Source organism: Solanum lycopersicum, chromosome 6, assembly GCF_036512215.1.
Source record: "Solanum lycopersicum chromosome 6, SLM_r2.1".
In the NCBI taxonomy this organism is placed as follows: Eukaryota; Viridiplantae; Streptophyta; class Magnoliopsida; order Solanales; family Solanaceae; genus Solanum; species Solanum lycopersicum.
Window position 1 is genome coordinate 40,908,789 of NC_090805.1, and position 14,735 is coordinate 40,923,523.

General features: G+C 33.0%; 2 protein-coding genes across 3 annotated transcripts; one reads left to right on the top strand and one right to left on the bottom strand.

Moving 5' to 3' along the window:
• The first annotated feature begins 220 nt into the window (after nt 1-220).
• LOC101258867 (uncharacterized) lies at nt 221-2,767 on the top strand. The gene is made up of 3 exons (XM_004241973.5): nt 221-1,637; nt 2,087-2,315; nt 2,417-2,767. The coding sequence occupies exons 1-3, from the start codon at nt 766-768 to the stop codon at nt 2,579-2,581; spliced, it is 1,266 nt and encodes a 421-aa protein (XP_004242021.1). The 5' UTR covers nt 221-765; the 3' UTR covers nt 2,582-2,767.
• A 2,265-nt stretch (nt 2,768-5,032) lies between these two features.
• Nucleotides 5,033-11,684, bottom strand: LOC101258379 (uncharacterized). Of its 2 annotated transcripts, XM_010324608.4 has the most exons (14): nt 11,537-11,629; nt 10,643-10,685; nt 10,462-10,537; nt 10,168-10,227; nt 10,033-10,086; nt 9,841-9,901; nt 9,560-9,636; nt 8,472-8,521; nt 8,285-8,367; nt 6,944-7,014; nt 6,678-6,834; nt 5,957-6,093; nt 5,759-5,857; nt 5,033-5,366 (listed from the first exon to the last, which is right to left on the bottom strand). In XM_010324608.4, the coding sequence occupies exons 3-14, from the start codon at nt 10,498-10,500 to the stop codon at nt 5,295-5,297; spliced, it is 960 nt and encodes a 319-aa protein (XP_010322910.1). In that variant the 5' UTR covers nt 10,501-10,537; nt 10,643-10,685; nt 11,537-11,629; the 3' UTR covers nt 5,033-5,294. The 2 variants fall into 2 exon arrangements, with proteins under 2 accessions (XP_010322910.1, XP_004242020.1); XM_004241972.5 differs by lacking the exon at nt 10,643-10,685 and having other exon boundaries at nt 11,537-11,684.
• Between the last annotated feature and the right edge of the window lie 3,051 nt (nt 11,685-14,735).

Sequence of the window (14,735 nt, forward strand, 5' to 3'; positions counted from 1 at the left end):
TTTGTTTCATTCTTTTTATAAAAAAAAAATTCAATGTGTTATTTTAAATTTATTTATGAAGAATGTGATACTTCATATTGCAATACAACAGCATCTTTCATATAATTTATTTTTAGGGAAGAGTTTAAAATAGAGTGAATATTTAATTTTTTAGAGTAAATTCCACCTTTGGCTTGAAAACACACCGCTCATTTTAACTACTACTATGTGCTTATTCATTATCAATTCATACGTTCTATTTATTATACTTCAATATTTCAAATGCTATATTTAAGTCTTTTAGGACATTCCTCCTATTTTTATTTATATGTAATAATATATTTAATTTTAAGATCATGAAATTACTGAAGTCTAAAAAAATAGGAGGAATGTCCTAAAAGTATTAGAAAATAAAGTATTTTACATACAAATGCGACGACTAAATCATTCCGTCAAAATAGGGAACTGCCCAAAGGAAAAAAAAATAATATATGCGGCTTCGGATTAAGCCGTTTAAAATATACATCGACGGCTTGAATTAAATCAAAGTGGCTCCACAAATTCACTTTAAACCCGGTCCACTATCATCTCTTTTCTCTCTCTACCAACGCTCTCTCTGTGTCTCGTTTTCCGCTACTTCAAAGCTTGCTTAACCTGCGCACTTTCAACTGCTTAACCTGCGCACTTTACCTGCCTGAGTAATGAAGCCGCCATTTCAGTTCGTAATAAGGATATCATCAAGATACAGGATGTAACAGTGATCCAACGGTTGTGAATTCGCTAACAATGGACGGTCAGAGAAGCCAAGCGAAACTTACGAGGACTCATTCTTCACTTCTCCGATCATCTCCGATGCTCCGGTCATCTAGCTTTAGTGTATCTTCAATTAACGAATTCGTAGATGATCATGAACTGGATATTGAAGAACAGAAGCCCCACAGAACCGGCGCTACTCTGGTTCGATCGGCTTCGTCCCGTTTCTGTGATGGTACGGGCAGGGTAGCTCCTGTTATAGCGGTTTTCTTGCTCTCTGTATACGTTCTGTTCTATTTCTTCAACAGGGGTGACAGATCCATATCGGAGAATCTGCTTCTAGTACTGATTTTCTTTGCGATTTTGCTTTACTTCGCCGGAAAGAACAAGAGTACAATTCATCAGGGTTATAATGGGTTGAAGATGACGTGTAATGTGTATGGAAGGAAACTTGGTTTAGTGTCTAATAAGCACGTTAAAGTGCAATGGTTCATCGGAGAGAGAAAATTAGATGTGAAAGAGAAGAAGGGGAAAGTGAGAGAAGGAGTAGAGGTATACAGCAACGGGGACGTGTATGAAGGGGAGTTTCACAAGGGGAGGTGTAATGGTAGTGGGGTCTACACTTATTCTATGAACAGTAGATATGAAGGTGACTGGATTGACGGGAGGTACGATGGTTATGGGGTAGAAAGCTGGGCTAGAGGTAGCAAATATAGAGGGCAGTATAGACAAGGACTGAGGCATGGCTATGGAGTTTACAAATTCTTCAATGGAGATATCTATGGTGGGGAATGGTGTAATGGACAGAGTCACGGAATTGGGGTCCAGAGCTGCTCCGATGGCAGCTGTTACATCGGTGAATTCAAATGTGGCATAAAACACGGCCTCGGCTCTTACCATTTCAGGTAAATTTAAAATTAACTTCTTCGCCATGGAGATCGTTGTTCGTATCTGAGAATTCGAATCCTTAGGGTCTTTTTGTTAGGATTTCGATTTAGATCAGTGTCAAACTAGTTACGATCTGACTTTAACTCACACCTCAAAAGCTAGCTCAAACGGAGAAAGATTAAATCCAAATCTTACAAGGAGACCAGGATTCTCATCCTGTCATATATGTGATATTCGATTGTATTCATCAACTGGTGATGATTTTCGTTTACCTTCTGTTGAATTTTGTGAATTTCTTAGCATCAATCAAGTCCAAACTAATAATGTATATTTGGATTTTTCTCAAAAGAAATTTCCCTTTGCAGTGCGGTTAGTGAAGTTCTTGTATTTTTCTGGTTCTTGATTGTTTTAACAATTACGAATAGTATTTCATAAGCAACTTGGTGTTTCACTGGATTTGGTGCAGGAATGGGGATCGATACGCAGGAGAATATTTCGGTGACAAGATTCATGGTTTTGGTGTGTATCACTTTGCCAATGGGCATTGCTATGAAGGTTCATGGCATGAAGGCCGCAAGCAAGGTTACGGAATGTACAAATTTAAAAATGGTGACACAAGGTGTGGTGAATGGGCCTCTGGTAATCTCAATACTCCATTGCCCCCACTTACTGATGTCGTCCTTCGAGTTGTTCAGGTAAACTTTATTTATAGTCCAACTTGATCAACGAAGATTCATATAGTTCGTGTAGTCCCTATCAACATATGCAACCGCTCAAACATTGACTTGTGATGCAGGCTAGTAGAAAGGCAGCAGAGAATGCAATTAACATACGTAGGGTCGATGATCAAGTGAACAGGGCAGTGATAGCAGCAAACAGAGCTGCCACTGCAGCTCGAGTTGCTGCTATAAAAGCTGTTCAAAACAGGATACATGGAAAATTTTGTGACACTAACAATTGAAGTTTGATAAAATGTAAATTTAGTACTACTACTTGTATGCAAAGTATTGAATGAATATTCCAAAGCCACCCTGGCTGGCAAAATGCCTGTTGGAGGTTGAGTTTAATGCTGTAACTTTTAGTTGACAAACAATTATAACTTGTATATACACTCTTTCAATCAAATCATACATGTGTATTGCGTTTATTGATTTAGTGTAAATATCAAGTCAAGACGCTTATTTGACTATAAATATTTTGATTATTTGATTCAGTTACTCTAATTTATTTATAGAAAAATATAAAAGTTGAAAAATTAATAACGTTTTGGTTTTTAATTTATAATCTTCTTATTAATAAAGCAACATAAAGTCATGTTAAAGGAAAGGGGAGAGTGTCAATTGCTATCCTTTTGTAGTGTTCTCAAATATCAATTATAGATTCTTGGAACTCTTTGTTCTTTTAAGGCTGCTGCTTTTTTCCAAAATATCAAAAAAGTGAAAAACTTTACTTCCTTTATCAAATATTTTATATGTTATTTGGAAGTCAAATTTCTTTTGGGGTATGTTATTTCTCCAACCATATCAAGATGTGCAAATTAAACAAGATTAAGAAGTGATCAGTCCTATCCTACACACACAAATACTTTGTATTTTATCGGTCTTAATTTATGTTATATTTTTTTAGATAGAACATTATTTTTCTATAAATATAAACCGTTTAACTTTGAGTTTTGTTTCTCTAATGAAATTATTTATGATATAAATTATAAATTTCAATTATTTTTTTAATTTTTATGACTATATCGAGTTAAATTGTGTCACCTAAATCTAAATATAAGAGAGAAAGTACTTTTTAACACTTCTCTTCTTAATTGTAACTCTTTTTTCTTTGACTTTCTTTTATAGAATGTGAGAGTTTCAAAATAATGGTTGGAGAAGGTAAGAGTTAGGTAGAAACATAATTACATGTCTACATAGTATAGTAAATTGTATTTTTTATTAATTTTTATTTTATTTTTCACTTTAATGGGATAATCATTCTTCGGATCATTTTATTTACATTTTTAATTGTATAAGTTTGAAATTTAAACATTATCTATCGCTAAAAATTATAGGGACTATACATGAATGTCACCTAAAATAAAATCTTTTTTATGGAAGCAAAAGAAGTAACAATAAAATACACCTAGCTTGATTTTCACGACTCCATCATCACTCAAAACTCATAATTATTATATTCAGCAAAAAAAAACTAATAATTACTAGTAATCTTTGTTTTGGATAATTATGTCTTTTTATATGCATATAAAAAAGATAATTAGGGGTAGGGGAAAAGAAGGAGGTTATAAGATAAGAAGAAATAGAACTCTCGTCAAATGAAAATTCAGATAGCTAATTAATTGAGCTATTCAATATTTTTCGAATAATTAGTTTCTAAGTCAATAAAAACTAAATTAAAATGAGGTTAGATGAAGGAACTCATATTTCAAAACTTAAATAATTCTTTAAAGAATACTAGGCTGATTTGTGAACACATGTACATGTAATTTTAATGCTTTCTATAATATAAAATGTATCATCATGTAGCAACAAATATAATACATCCAGATAGGATATAGCAAGATATAATCTCCTTTTATATATAATAATATATCAGGATAATATATAATAATGTTTAATGTTTATTTTCAACAAAATGTGGCAAGAGTGTTTCACTTTCACATGCCTATGTCTAACACATGTTAGAGATACCAATTGATATTCTACGTTGTATTTAGTCGTCCTTTCCAGTTATAATTTTTGTGAATATATAATTTGACTAGTGATCGAAACAAGCTGGGTCGTTTGGCTATGGGAAAAAGAATAATCATCTAAGAATTAAATATACAAAATTGTTTATCCTAAGTTTTGTAAAACTTTTGAGTCTTAGATTTATCTATTCAGGAATTGTTTTATATCACAATTTTTGTACTATTTTTTTAAAAAAAAGATTTCAGTGCAGATAACTATTTGAAGATGAAATAACATAATGTAGTATTTTTTTTCTTCCTACATGACCATCTATAAGTTCGTTTTTTTTTTAAAAAAAAAATTCTTAGTGACTTGAATAAGAATATTTATCTTTTACCATTCGAACAACTTCCTCTTATCTTTTTTGGGACTATCATTCTCTTTTTTTAAACCATAATTTTCATTGATTAAGTGAAAAGTTGTGTTTATTGCTTGATTATGGCATATCATGATATTTTATTGATATATGTTACTTAATGATTTTTTACGTGTATTACTATTTTTGTGTTCTTATGATTCTACATACATGATAAAGATACGTTGAAACAGTAACAAGAGAATATACAAGTTACAAACCCAAAAACTCTTGTTACAACTAGAATACATACATATCTCACGTGATAGTGTATTTAAGACATCATGCTTTTATTCAAATAATAAATTGAATATGAGATATAATGTTTTGATGTGGAAGGACCTAATAATATTGATATGTTAGTCAAATCAAAAGAAAGTAAGAGTGAGAAATTTAACGTCCGTAAAAAACTTACTTGCAAGTAATTTTTTTAAAAAGAAAACATGTATTTCTCCGATGAAACATGTTTCAATTTTGCTCAAAAGTATAAGGAGCAAATTGCTCTTAGCATTGTGGTCATAACTTGAATAAGATCATGGCATCAAGTTTTAATTGGATACAAGAAAATGGAAGACAAATAACATATTTTAAAGACGCTTTGCTTGTTGGCGAGTACCAGCAGAAAAACCTTCAGAATACGCAGTGTTCTTGAACATTGTCTGCACAAACAAAAAGCTATGGTGAAAATAGCATCTACTTGAAGGAACTCGACTTTTTTCACTTTTAGTTTTTCCAGGAAAATGGGGATGAGCATGAATTTTTTTTCAAACAAAACCAAACCAATCCTATCCAAACTTGTCGTTGCTTTAAGAAGTATACAGCAAAATCCCAAACACCAAACTATCACATTACGTTATGATAGAATACTACTACTATAACATTATGACCTCTGTTTGACTAATATATATGTCAAAAGCAAAATAAATTCTGTTTGGATAGGCTCTCCTACCGCTTTATCTTAAGATATGTGTCCATTGATGCTTAAATATAAAATTTGAGATCATACTATATTTCATCACATGCGTTCAGAAAAGAGGAAGTAGGTACTCACAGCTGTGCTCTTTAGCTCCATTGCAAGTCTTTTCCTAATTGTATTTGATATGTTTTCACCAAGTTTCTCACCATATTGCTTCACATTCTCCTCCGTTATCTGGATTTGATTTGGATATAAGTTTTAACTGGGTGTAACATTTGTCAAATCATCACAAAAAATATTTAGTTATGAGCAAAAAGTGTTTCACTAACTTACCTCTGAAAGAACAAGAGATGATGTTCTCTCTATAAAGTCTTCTACATATTTTTCAGGATCAGCAAACGAGGTTGATAAGCTAACTCCATTTGATAGTTTCTCCTTCCGCACATCAGTTGACGGCTTAACTGCTTTAGCTATTTGAGTAACAAAGAAATATTGACGTCAGTTTCCTTTACGTTTTCCGCAACCACATTAAAATCCAAAATGAAATCCAACAAGATAAGCTGAACGCATAATAAAAAATAACCGTGTGGATCCTTGGCACCAATTCATGGTTGAACTTATATTAAACCACTTCAAATGATCCTTTGGTTTCTCAGAAATTTCTAGTTGGAATACAACCACATACACTATCAAGAACGACCATTGTCACGTAAAAAGGAAACCAATAGATAGACGCCTCAATGGTCTTATCAACGTTTTGAAATTAATCTTCAAGTGAAAAGCTCAAAAATTCAAACCTCCCCTCTTTACTGGAATTTGGCAGAATTAGAGGGTTTGAAGATGCTTGAAGCAGATCTGGATGACCATTCCTTGTGCATCATGGACTATATGGCTAGAAAGGAATATAGTGAATCTAATTTCTTGGAGGTTTGGATTCTCCCTAGATAGAGTGAAGAAAAGGACAATGCTGACCATCAATATATTATAAGGTGCATAAATCTTGTTCAGATGCAACAGTGCAATCAGTAAAGCATTAACATCGCCAAAAGTTTACCTGAAACTCCAGTTGACTTGTTATTGACAGGGGCATGACTCATGTCAGAAACTAGCGAAGGAGCTGCTTTGTCAGGTTGACCTGGTATGGAAATTGCATCAGATGGAACAAGAGACGCTAGATCAGGAGGTTGATCCTTTCCTACTGGAGGATTAGCCTTCAAAGTGAGGAAAAAGAGTTACGTAAGAAACAGGAGCAAAATTATTTTTCAGAAGATTCAGTGATCAAGCGTATGAATTCAGCCAAGCAACTAGATAAAAGATCACCTCAAGGTCCACATAGACTGATTGTTTTCCTATGGAACTCAGAAACTTATCGAGACCACGAGCATTAAGAGCTGCAAGAAGTATCTCAGTTACATAATCAGAACCAGACAGTCAAACATGTAATGCAGAATTCTGTATTAAGCTCAAATTGATAATCCCCAATATTCTAGTTCTGGAAAAAGAGAGCAAATTTGTATCTCATTAATATTTCAATACTTCCTAATAAAATGTCATGACCAATAGGAGGCATAATCAACCACTTTAATTTCCTAATCTCTATTGATTTTCATAAACACGTGCAGCAAAATTGAAGGGTATCATTCTCCAAGTAAATATGAAAAGTAAATTGAAGGAATGACACAAAATAAACAAGGGCTTGAAGAGTATTAAAGAGTAATGTACATCACTTTACAGTTGATCAAAGCAATAAATCAGAGTAAGCTAGTAATAATCAAAATTTATGTGGTTAGTTAAAGGTAAAAGACACTCTGATATTTGAAATTAAAGTGCAATACAAAATAAGTTTTTAAGATTGAAGAACACCCACTTGTGAGTGTTGTGACTTCTCATAATTTATTTCTCAGGACATTAATATTAGAAAATTACATGTAGTGACAAATTACAACATCACCCTACTTAAGTTTACAAAAGGAATTATGTGAGAGAAATTAGACAAACAGAGAGAAGTTTGAGAGAATGCATCTAGAAAAATGTGTTGTGTCTGGGCTCTTTTATATTCACTCTTTTCAATGTATACCAATACATGCTGGAACTCTATATACATCTTATACGATCTAATGCTCCTTTTTACAGAAATCTTATGCACGGAGCTTGAGAATCTTTTCTGTGACAGAGTGACAATCACTTTCTATGAGCTTGGTCCTCTCGCGAAACACTGGATTTGATGCAATATAAAGTGCCTTCTAATTGTCACACACGACTTTCAGATGATCAATATTTGCAAACTTTATTCTTTGAGTAGTTGTATGTTCCATATAAGTTCCAAAGAGGCCATCATCATGGCTCGATAGTAGCCATCGCGATGACTCAATATTCTTCTCCTACACTAGATTTGACAACCACATTTTGTTTCTTTCTCTTCAATACATTAAATTACTAATAAGTTGAGTTTCAAAGTACTTTGATAGCATCTGTATCACTTTCTTATACTTATGCTCATGGTTTTGGAGTACATTGTTTTGCAATGTATACTTACTTTAAATATGGGACTTCAGGAGATTTAAGAATCTTGAAGAAAAAAACTATTTGTTTAGCTAAAAAGTCCTCGAAGAATATGAGGATAATGAAAGTGAAAATCTACTACAAAGTGGACCCTCTTACCAATTGTTGTATCATTTGAGAGTGGGTGGAAGAAGCAGCATTCCTGTGTTTTAAATCCCTGATCCAATAACAAGGAAACACACCTTGGGAAAAGTAGACCAAGTTATCATCTTAAGAACCGTTGACAAAGGATCGTGGAGAACATCAGAAATTTTAATGTAGCTTAAGAAAATAGTGAAATGAGTACCTTGCTGATTCATTTACAAGTGCAAAAGGGGTGACACAGCCAAGCGGCACCTTACATAATAATGAACAAAAAAACATTAGAAGGGCTTGCCCGAAAAATTTAAGCTGTCAGCAAAAGATATAGAGGAATGATTCTGAGATTTCCACAGCATACATTTCATTCAAGCCAGTAATCTATAAGTTGCTTGTTAAAGAAAAAAAATTCCACTTCAAAGAATATCCTATAAGTTTGTTGCAGAAGAACATCACCAGATTTAAACAATATTGCCTCTACAAGATTGAAAACTAACTCAGCATCTAGAAAACAGATATTAAAAGGCAAGGAAGTGAGGAACTATCTTTCATTAAGGACCAGATATTGAAAGACAGGGAGCTATCTGTCATTAAGGAGGTTCTTACCATCCATGGTTTCTTACTGTCAAAGATTTTCAAGAACGAATATATGAAAATTTCAAGTAGGAAATAACTTTTATAATGCAATTGCATTGCAGTACTTGTTAGAGTTAAATACAAAAGGATTAGACAGAAAAATTCAAACACTAAAATTTCAGTTTATTACTAGCCAGATAATTTCTTCATTGACCTCAGCCATTGAGTGATTTACCATGAGAAAAATTCTGGTTGAAAAAGCAATACAATTTCTAAAAAAATCCCTAAAAGGATAATCAATGCATTTCAGTTTGCACACCTTCAAGCACTTCGGAAAGGAGGATGCCTGAATAACCTCAAATTTAGCATGCCATGTTCAGTTACACCACCTATGTGATAGGGACTCAGTATAAAAGTGGACTAAGGTATCATGTAAGTCTTGAGTCTAGAGTATAAGATATAAGGTTAAAGATAAGTTTATCCTCCCTTTTCCAAAACATAGTTGACCCATTTTCCTTCTATTCTGTTCAAGTTGACTCGTTTAAAATGGCAAAAGTTTCCATCTTCAAAAGCAACTTTAATATAGGATAATAGTGCTTCGTTTCTGATGGCATGTAGCACTTGTACAAAACTCAAAACAGGGTCTACACCCTAACAGTAAGATATAAGAAAACCCAGAAAACCAGAGGAAGGGGCGAGAAACAGCACACAAACACATACCTGAAGTACTTCTCCAAGTGCTTCTTCAGGAGCCATTCTTAACCCTCCTTTTCCCAAACCAAGCCTCTGAGACAAAACTGCTCAGTTTCAACAGAATGTATGCATACGTTAAAACGAAATAATTCAGATTTACATAAAATGGAGATATGGCATGTAGTACAGCAGCAGTCTCTACTAATACACAAAATATGATCATTGGTATTCTGTTCCTATGCACATCACTCATATAAGAGAAATATTATGACATTGTCCCGAAGTAATGGAAACTAAAGAATCGATACCTTTCAAATCTACATTGGTTTTTGCCATTGCAGAAACAACATAGAACCTGTGTTTCTTATCCTGCATCAGAAATAAGGTGTGCATATTATATTTTAGCACAAGAGCTTGGGTGGATTTAAGTTGGAGTTAGCAACTTCTTTTGAATTAAAACAAGCTAACATACAAATATTTCCACATTTAGTCTGTCATACCTTCAAGAATAGGTTTTTACTCAATGCCCCATTCAGATGCCCAACATGCTTTGCCTGAGTGAATGAGAACTTAAAGCTGTAAATTGTTAATCAAAATGGAAGAACAATTAACAGGGATTCAACATATTTACTCACCTGTGCTTCAACTGTCAAAACAACTGGGTGTTCATGTTTGGTGAAATCAATTTGAAGCTCCTAAAAAGAACACAAAAATATTGATTAATTACAGTAGAATTCTTGCTGGCATAACATCCCATCCTCAAGGATGCTAGAAATGACAACATATTCAAGTTATCAACAAAAGATAAGATAAGCTATTAGCACTTTGCAACAACTTTAACACTATTTTTGAATAAGACCCTCTTGACTTGGAATTAACATTTCCAATACATACTAAAACAACTGGAGATCTGTAGATGCAGATGGAACCTGTAAACGGACAAGCAATTGCTCCTTAGTATGACCCATTTCGTCTTTGTGGAGATCTTTTCTACACGTCCACTCTCTGCAAATAACACCCAAAAAAAATATTATTCGAGATATTACAACACCAACTTACCCAATGTTATTCCCATAATTGGGGTCTGGGAAGGGTGAAGTGTATGCAGACCTTATCCCCTACCTCATGGAGATAGAGAGAGTTTCCGGAAGACCTACAGCTCAAGCAACACATAACAAGGCAATTTGAAAAAAAAAACAATACAGAGGTAGAACAAGGCATAGAAAATAAGATATAACAAATAACAGAGAATGCGTAACAGACAAAAAAAAAAGTAGAATAATGTGATAAACAAAGCACAAGAAACAACAGGTAGTAGCAGTAATTGAAGAACAAGAAACTACAAGAATAATGCTAATACTATCTACCCACCAAGCCTACCCGCAAGGAAGCAAGACAATCTTCATCTACCTTCTACCCTAATTCGCGACCTCCATATCCTCCTACCTAACGTCGTGTCCTCAGTAAATTGAAGTTGCGTCATGTCCAGTCTAATCACCTCTCCACAGTATTTCTTCAGCCTAAAGTATTATCAATAAACTTAAGGGCCACTGAGATGGACAGACCTAGATTTTGGGCACTATGTTAATTAATTGATCTCAAATGCTTATATTTGGTATGTTTCAAAATTTATATCGGCAGTATAAGCACTTCTTATTCTCCTTCTCCTTTTCTCTAGTAAATACAACTCCTAAAATTCTCAAAACTAGATTATTACACCTTTTGACTTTGCCACAAACAGTCTATGCTCTCACCAAACATGAAAACAAATCTCTACAGTTTAAGTTTCTAAAAAACAGAAAACCAATACTCAAAAGGCAGAGTAGTACACAACTTAGGAGCTATGATCACATGGAAGCAAATAAAAGAAAATACACATTCTCATAAAATTCACAAATACAAGTCGGAGCTAAAGCAAAACATTTCTTCGATTCGCATTTTGTAGTTCGTCGTTAAAAGTTCATCGGAAAAAAGGTTGAAGTTACAGTCGGAAATGGAACTTACAATAAGAATTCGCCGCAGAAAGAATGGAAGAAGGGCGAATCCGCAGCTCAGAAAACTTTGCCTAAATTTGGATTTGCTGTTTCTTACTATACGAGTTTTTGGCCCAAATAGCTCCACAAGTTTTAAGTGTTGTGCACTTCTAATCCTCGACTAACGGATCTAGACGGAAGTTTGCATATCTAACGGAATTGCATTTATGTATGGTATTATTTAATACTAAGTTTCGTAGAAATTTGAATCTATATATAATTAATTCATGGGTTAGTTATATCTCTCAATACGGTATTATAAGATGTTGTCTAATACCTTTTATTTGGAGGGATTAGTAATACATAGTCTAAACTACCATGGGATAAATATCACTCAAATCATTTTAAGCACTTTATTTATTTTCTTGGTTTAATATTTTTAATTATTTATATTTTGAACAATTTATAAAATTGCATACATATTAAAATTACAATTTGTATTTTTTATATGTAAACGTAGATGATTTATTCAATTTTACTATTGTTTACCGTCTTTTTAATTTTAACAGTTGATAGTTTATCATTTTTAAATTGAAAATTGATATTTTGTAAGTGATCAATTCACTAAGATGATAATTATTTATCCTCAAATAATTTATGTGAAGAAAATGCAAACATGACAACAAAATTGTTCTTCTCATATCTAGTTAAAAGAAATAAAAACTAATATTGTCATGTAATTATTTACTTTAACCTAATTACATAATAATTCAAGGGTATAACTGAAAAGAAGTTTTTTTATAAAGTTTTAATCCAAACACAAGATGAAGTGGAAAACAATGAACTAAGCACTTGATAAAAATAAAGCTTGCATTATTAATCACTGTACTATTAATCAATGCATTACTAATCTATACATTATTAATCTTTGTACCAAATGACCCCTTAATCTTTTACCCAAATAGTCCTTTTTAAGCTAGTATTTTGGTCATAGATTTCCAAATATTCCCGAGAAATATTATTTGGGTGAAATTTCACCATATGTTTGGCCATAGTATTTGAGAAATATATTTCACTTTTTTAGAGAAATTATGATTTATACCCATAAGTTTTAAAAATATAAAAACTAACCATAAGTTTGTATTACAAGTCAATTGGATCTTTGCTACAACAATAACAAATAGTGTCCATGACACTAGAGCAATGTGGTAATTTGGAGTGAGTGCAACAAGCATCATTTCATACATCGTGAAATTGACAAAACACATGACTTTGTTATCTTGAGCCGATTGGTCATCATTTTCATCAATAACCATATTATCATTTAACATTCATCAAATATTTCATCACTACTTTGGAATTAACGTAAAAAATTATGTAATACAACGTAAGCAACAATAGAGAGGGTGTTTTTATAAGAGATAAAAGTTTGGGCTAAAATTTCAATTTTTAAAAGATCCCAAATAATGAGATTTTGCCCAAAAACTAGAAAAAACTAGAGCCGTCAATATGGGTTAGGCCTGTTGGGCCAGCCTGGCCTAACTCGGGATTTAATAGGGTTGGATTACGATTTTTGGATCTCATTTGAGAAAAGGGCTTTTTAGCCCGGCCTGAATAACCCTGTTGATTTGTGGGGCTTGAGAAATATTGATAAGGCCGCCCCCTGGGCCAATAAAAATTAATTAAAACATATAACATAATATTAAAATTTAAAATTAAAGAGAAACCAAACTCAAAACAATTAGGTTATATTCAGTTCACCATCAGCTCACACATCATGACAATTATTATTCTATTACGTACTTAAATTTTGTTTTAATATATGCCCCTATTTAATTTTATTGATACCTACTCTTTTTTGTTGGTTATATTTACATTTTTGATAATATATATTTTCAGTAATTATTTTCTTAATGAATGCTTCAAAGTCAAACAGTAACAAGTAAAAATAAATCAGGGAAATAGTATACTATAAAAGTAAAATGTAAAAAATCTACCTAGAATCTCCAGGTTATTTAGATATTTATACTTTAACTAGAAAAAAACTTAATAAATATTATAAAGATAATTTTATTTGTGAAATTGATTAAAAAGTAGTAACATTAACATCATGTCATATTGTTTTGTCGATATTTATGATAATATTTTAAAATATAATTTAAAATTTAATATAATAATTCTAAAAATAATATAATTTTTTAAAAAGTGGACTGGTCCGGCAAGCCTGTGGCCCACGTACTTGTGGGTTAGGCCGGCCGTTTTCTGGCCTACACCAAAAATGGGTTAGCCCCGCCTGACTCGTTAAATGTTGAAGCATGTATGAGTTAGCCCGTATGGATTGGGCTAGCCCATATTAGCAGTTCTAGAAAAAACTAGTATTTGGGAATTTGAAATATTTGCCAAATAATAACAAAGTGTATGGACAAACAATATTTGCAAAAAAATTTCCTAAATATTATTTGAGAAATCTATAGCTAAACGGGCCTAAGTTTTAAGGTTTGGTAAGCTAAAAATTGTATTAGAAAAGTTGAAACGGAATTAATTATCCAAGAATAATTGGTGATGAAATTGTATCAATGAAGTTCCAACATAATTGAAAGTTTTATCTTGATGGTGCAATTGTCTATTAATTAAATTTCATTTGAAATAATTAAAAGTTTGACGGTGATTAAGTAGTAGAGGAGAACCTAAGATTCGAAGATTTTGGGTGAATCAATATAAACATAGCTCAAATATGAGGTCTAAGCTAAACTTAAAATAAAAATAATAAAAACAAGTTGTAGTAGGATTCAAACCCTGGTCTGCTCGTTTGACATTCAAAATGGGCCGGACTGGCCGTGAGGGCCAACCGACTACATAGACAAGGTCTTGACGGACGTCCACAAGAAAATTTGGCATTTTTTACGTCGGAATCCGGATCACCCAAAAAATGATTTGCTATAGCACACGAAAATCGTCGAAATGAGGGGTATACTCGCTTCGGGGCTCGTTTGACTTCAAAATGGGTCGGACTGGACATGAGGGCCAATCGGCTGTATAGACAAGGTCTTGAAGGACATCCACAAAAAAAATTGGCATTTTTGACGTCGGAATCCGGATCACCCAAAAAATGATTTGCTATAGCACATGAAAATCGTCGAAATGAGGGGTATGCTTGCTTCAGGGCTCGTTTGACCTTCAAAATGGGTTGGTCGTGCCGTGAGGGCCAACCGTCTGCATAGAAAAGGTCT

Bases quoted from the DNA above. Each gene is read 5' to 3' on its own strand.
- LOC101258867 (XM_004241973.5), top strand. From the start codon at position 766: ATGGACGGTCAGAGAAGCCAAGCGAAACTTACGAGGACTCATTCTTCA. The intron at 1,638-2,086 runs GTAAATTTAAAA...GATTTGGTGCAG, and splicing joins CTCGGCTCTTACCATTTCAG to GAATGGGGATCGATACGCAG. The intron at 2,316-2,416 runs GTAAACTTTATT...CTTGTGATGCAG, and splicing joins TCGTCCTTCGAGTTGTTCAG to GCTAGTAGAAAGGCAGCAGA.
- LOC101258379 (XM_004241972.5), bottom strand. From the start codon at position 10,500: ATGGGTCATACTAAGGAGCAATTGCTTGTCCGTTTACAG. The intron at 10,228-10,461 runs GTTCCATCTGCA...TGTTCTTTTTAG, and splicing joins AATTGCTTGTCCGTTTACAG to GAGCTTCAAATTGATTTCAC. The intron at 8,368-8,471 runs GTACTCATTTCA...ACTTTTCCCAAG, and splicing joins CTTGTAAATGAATCAGCAAG to GTGTGTTTCCTTGTTATTGG.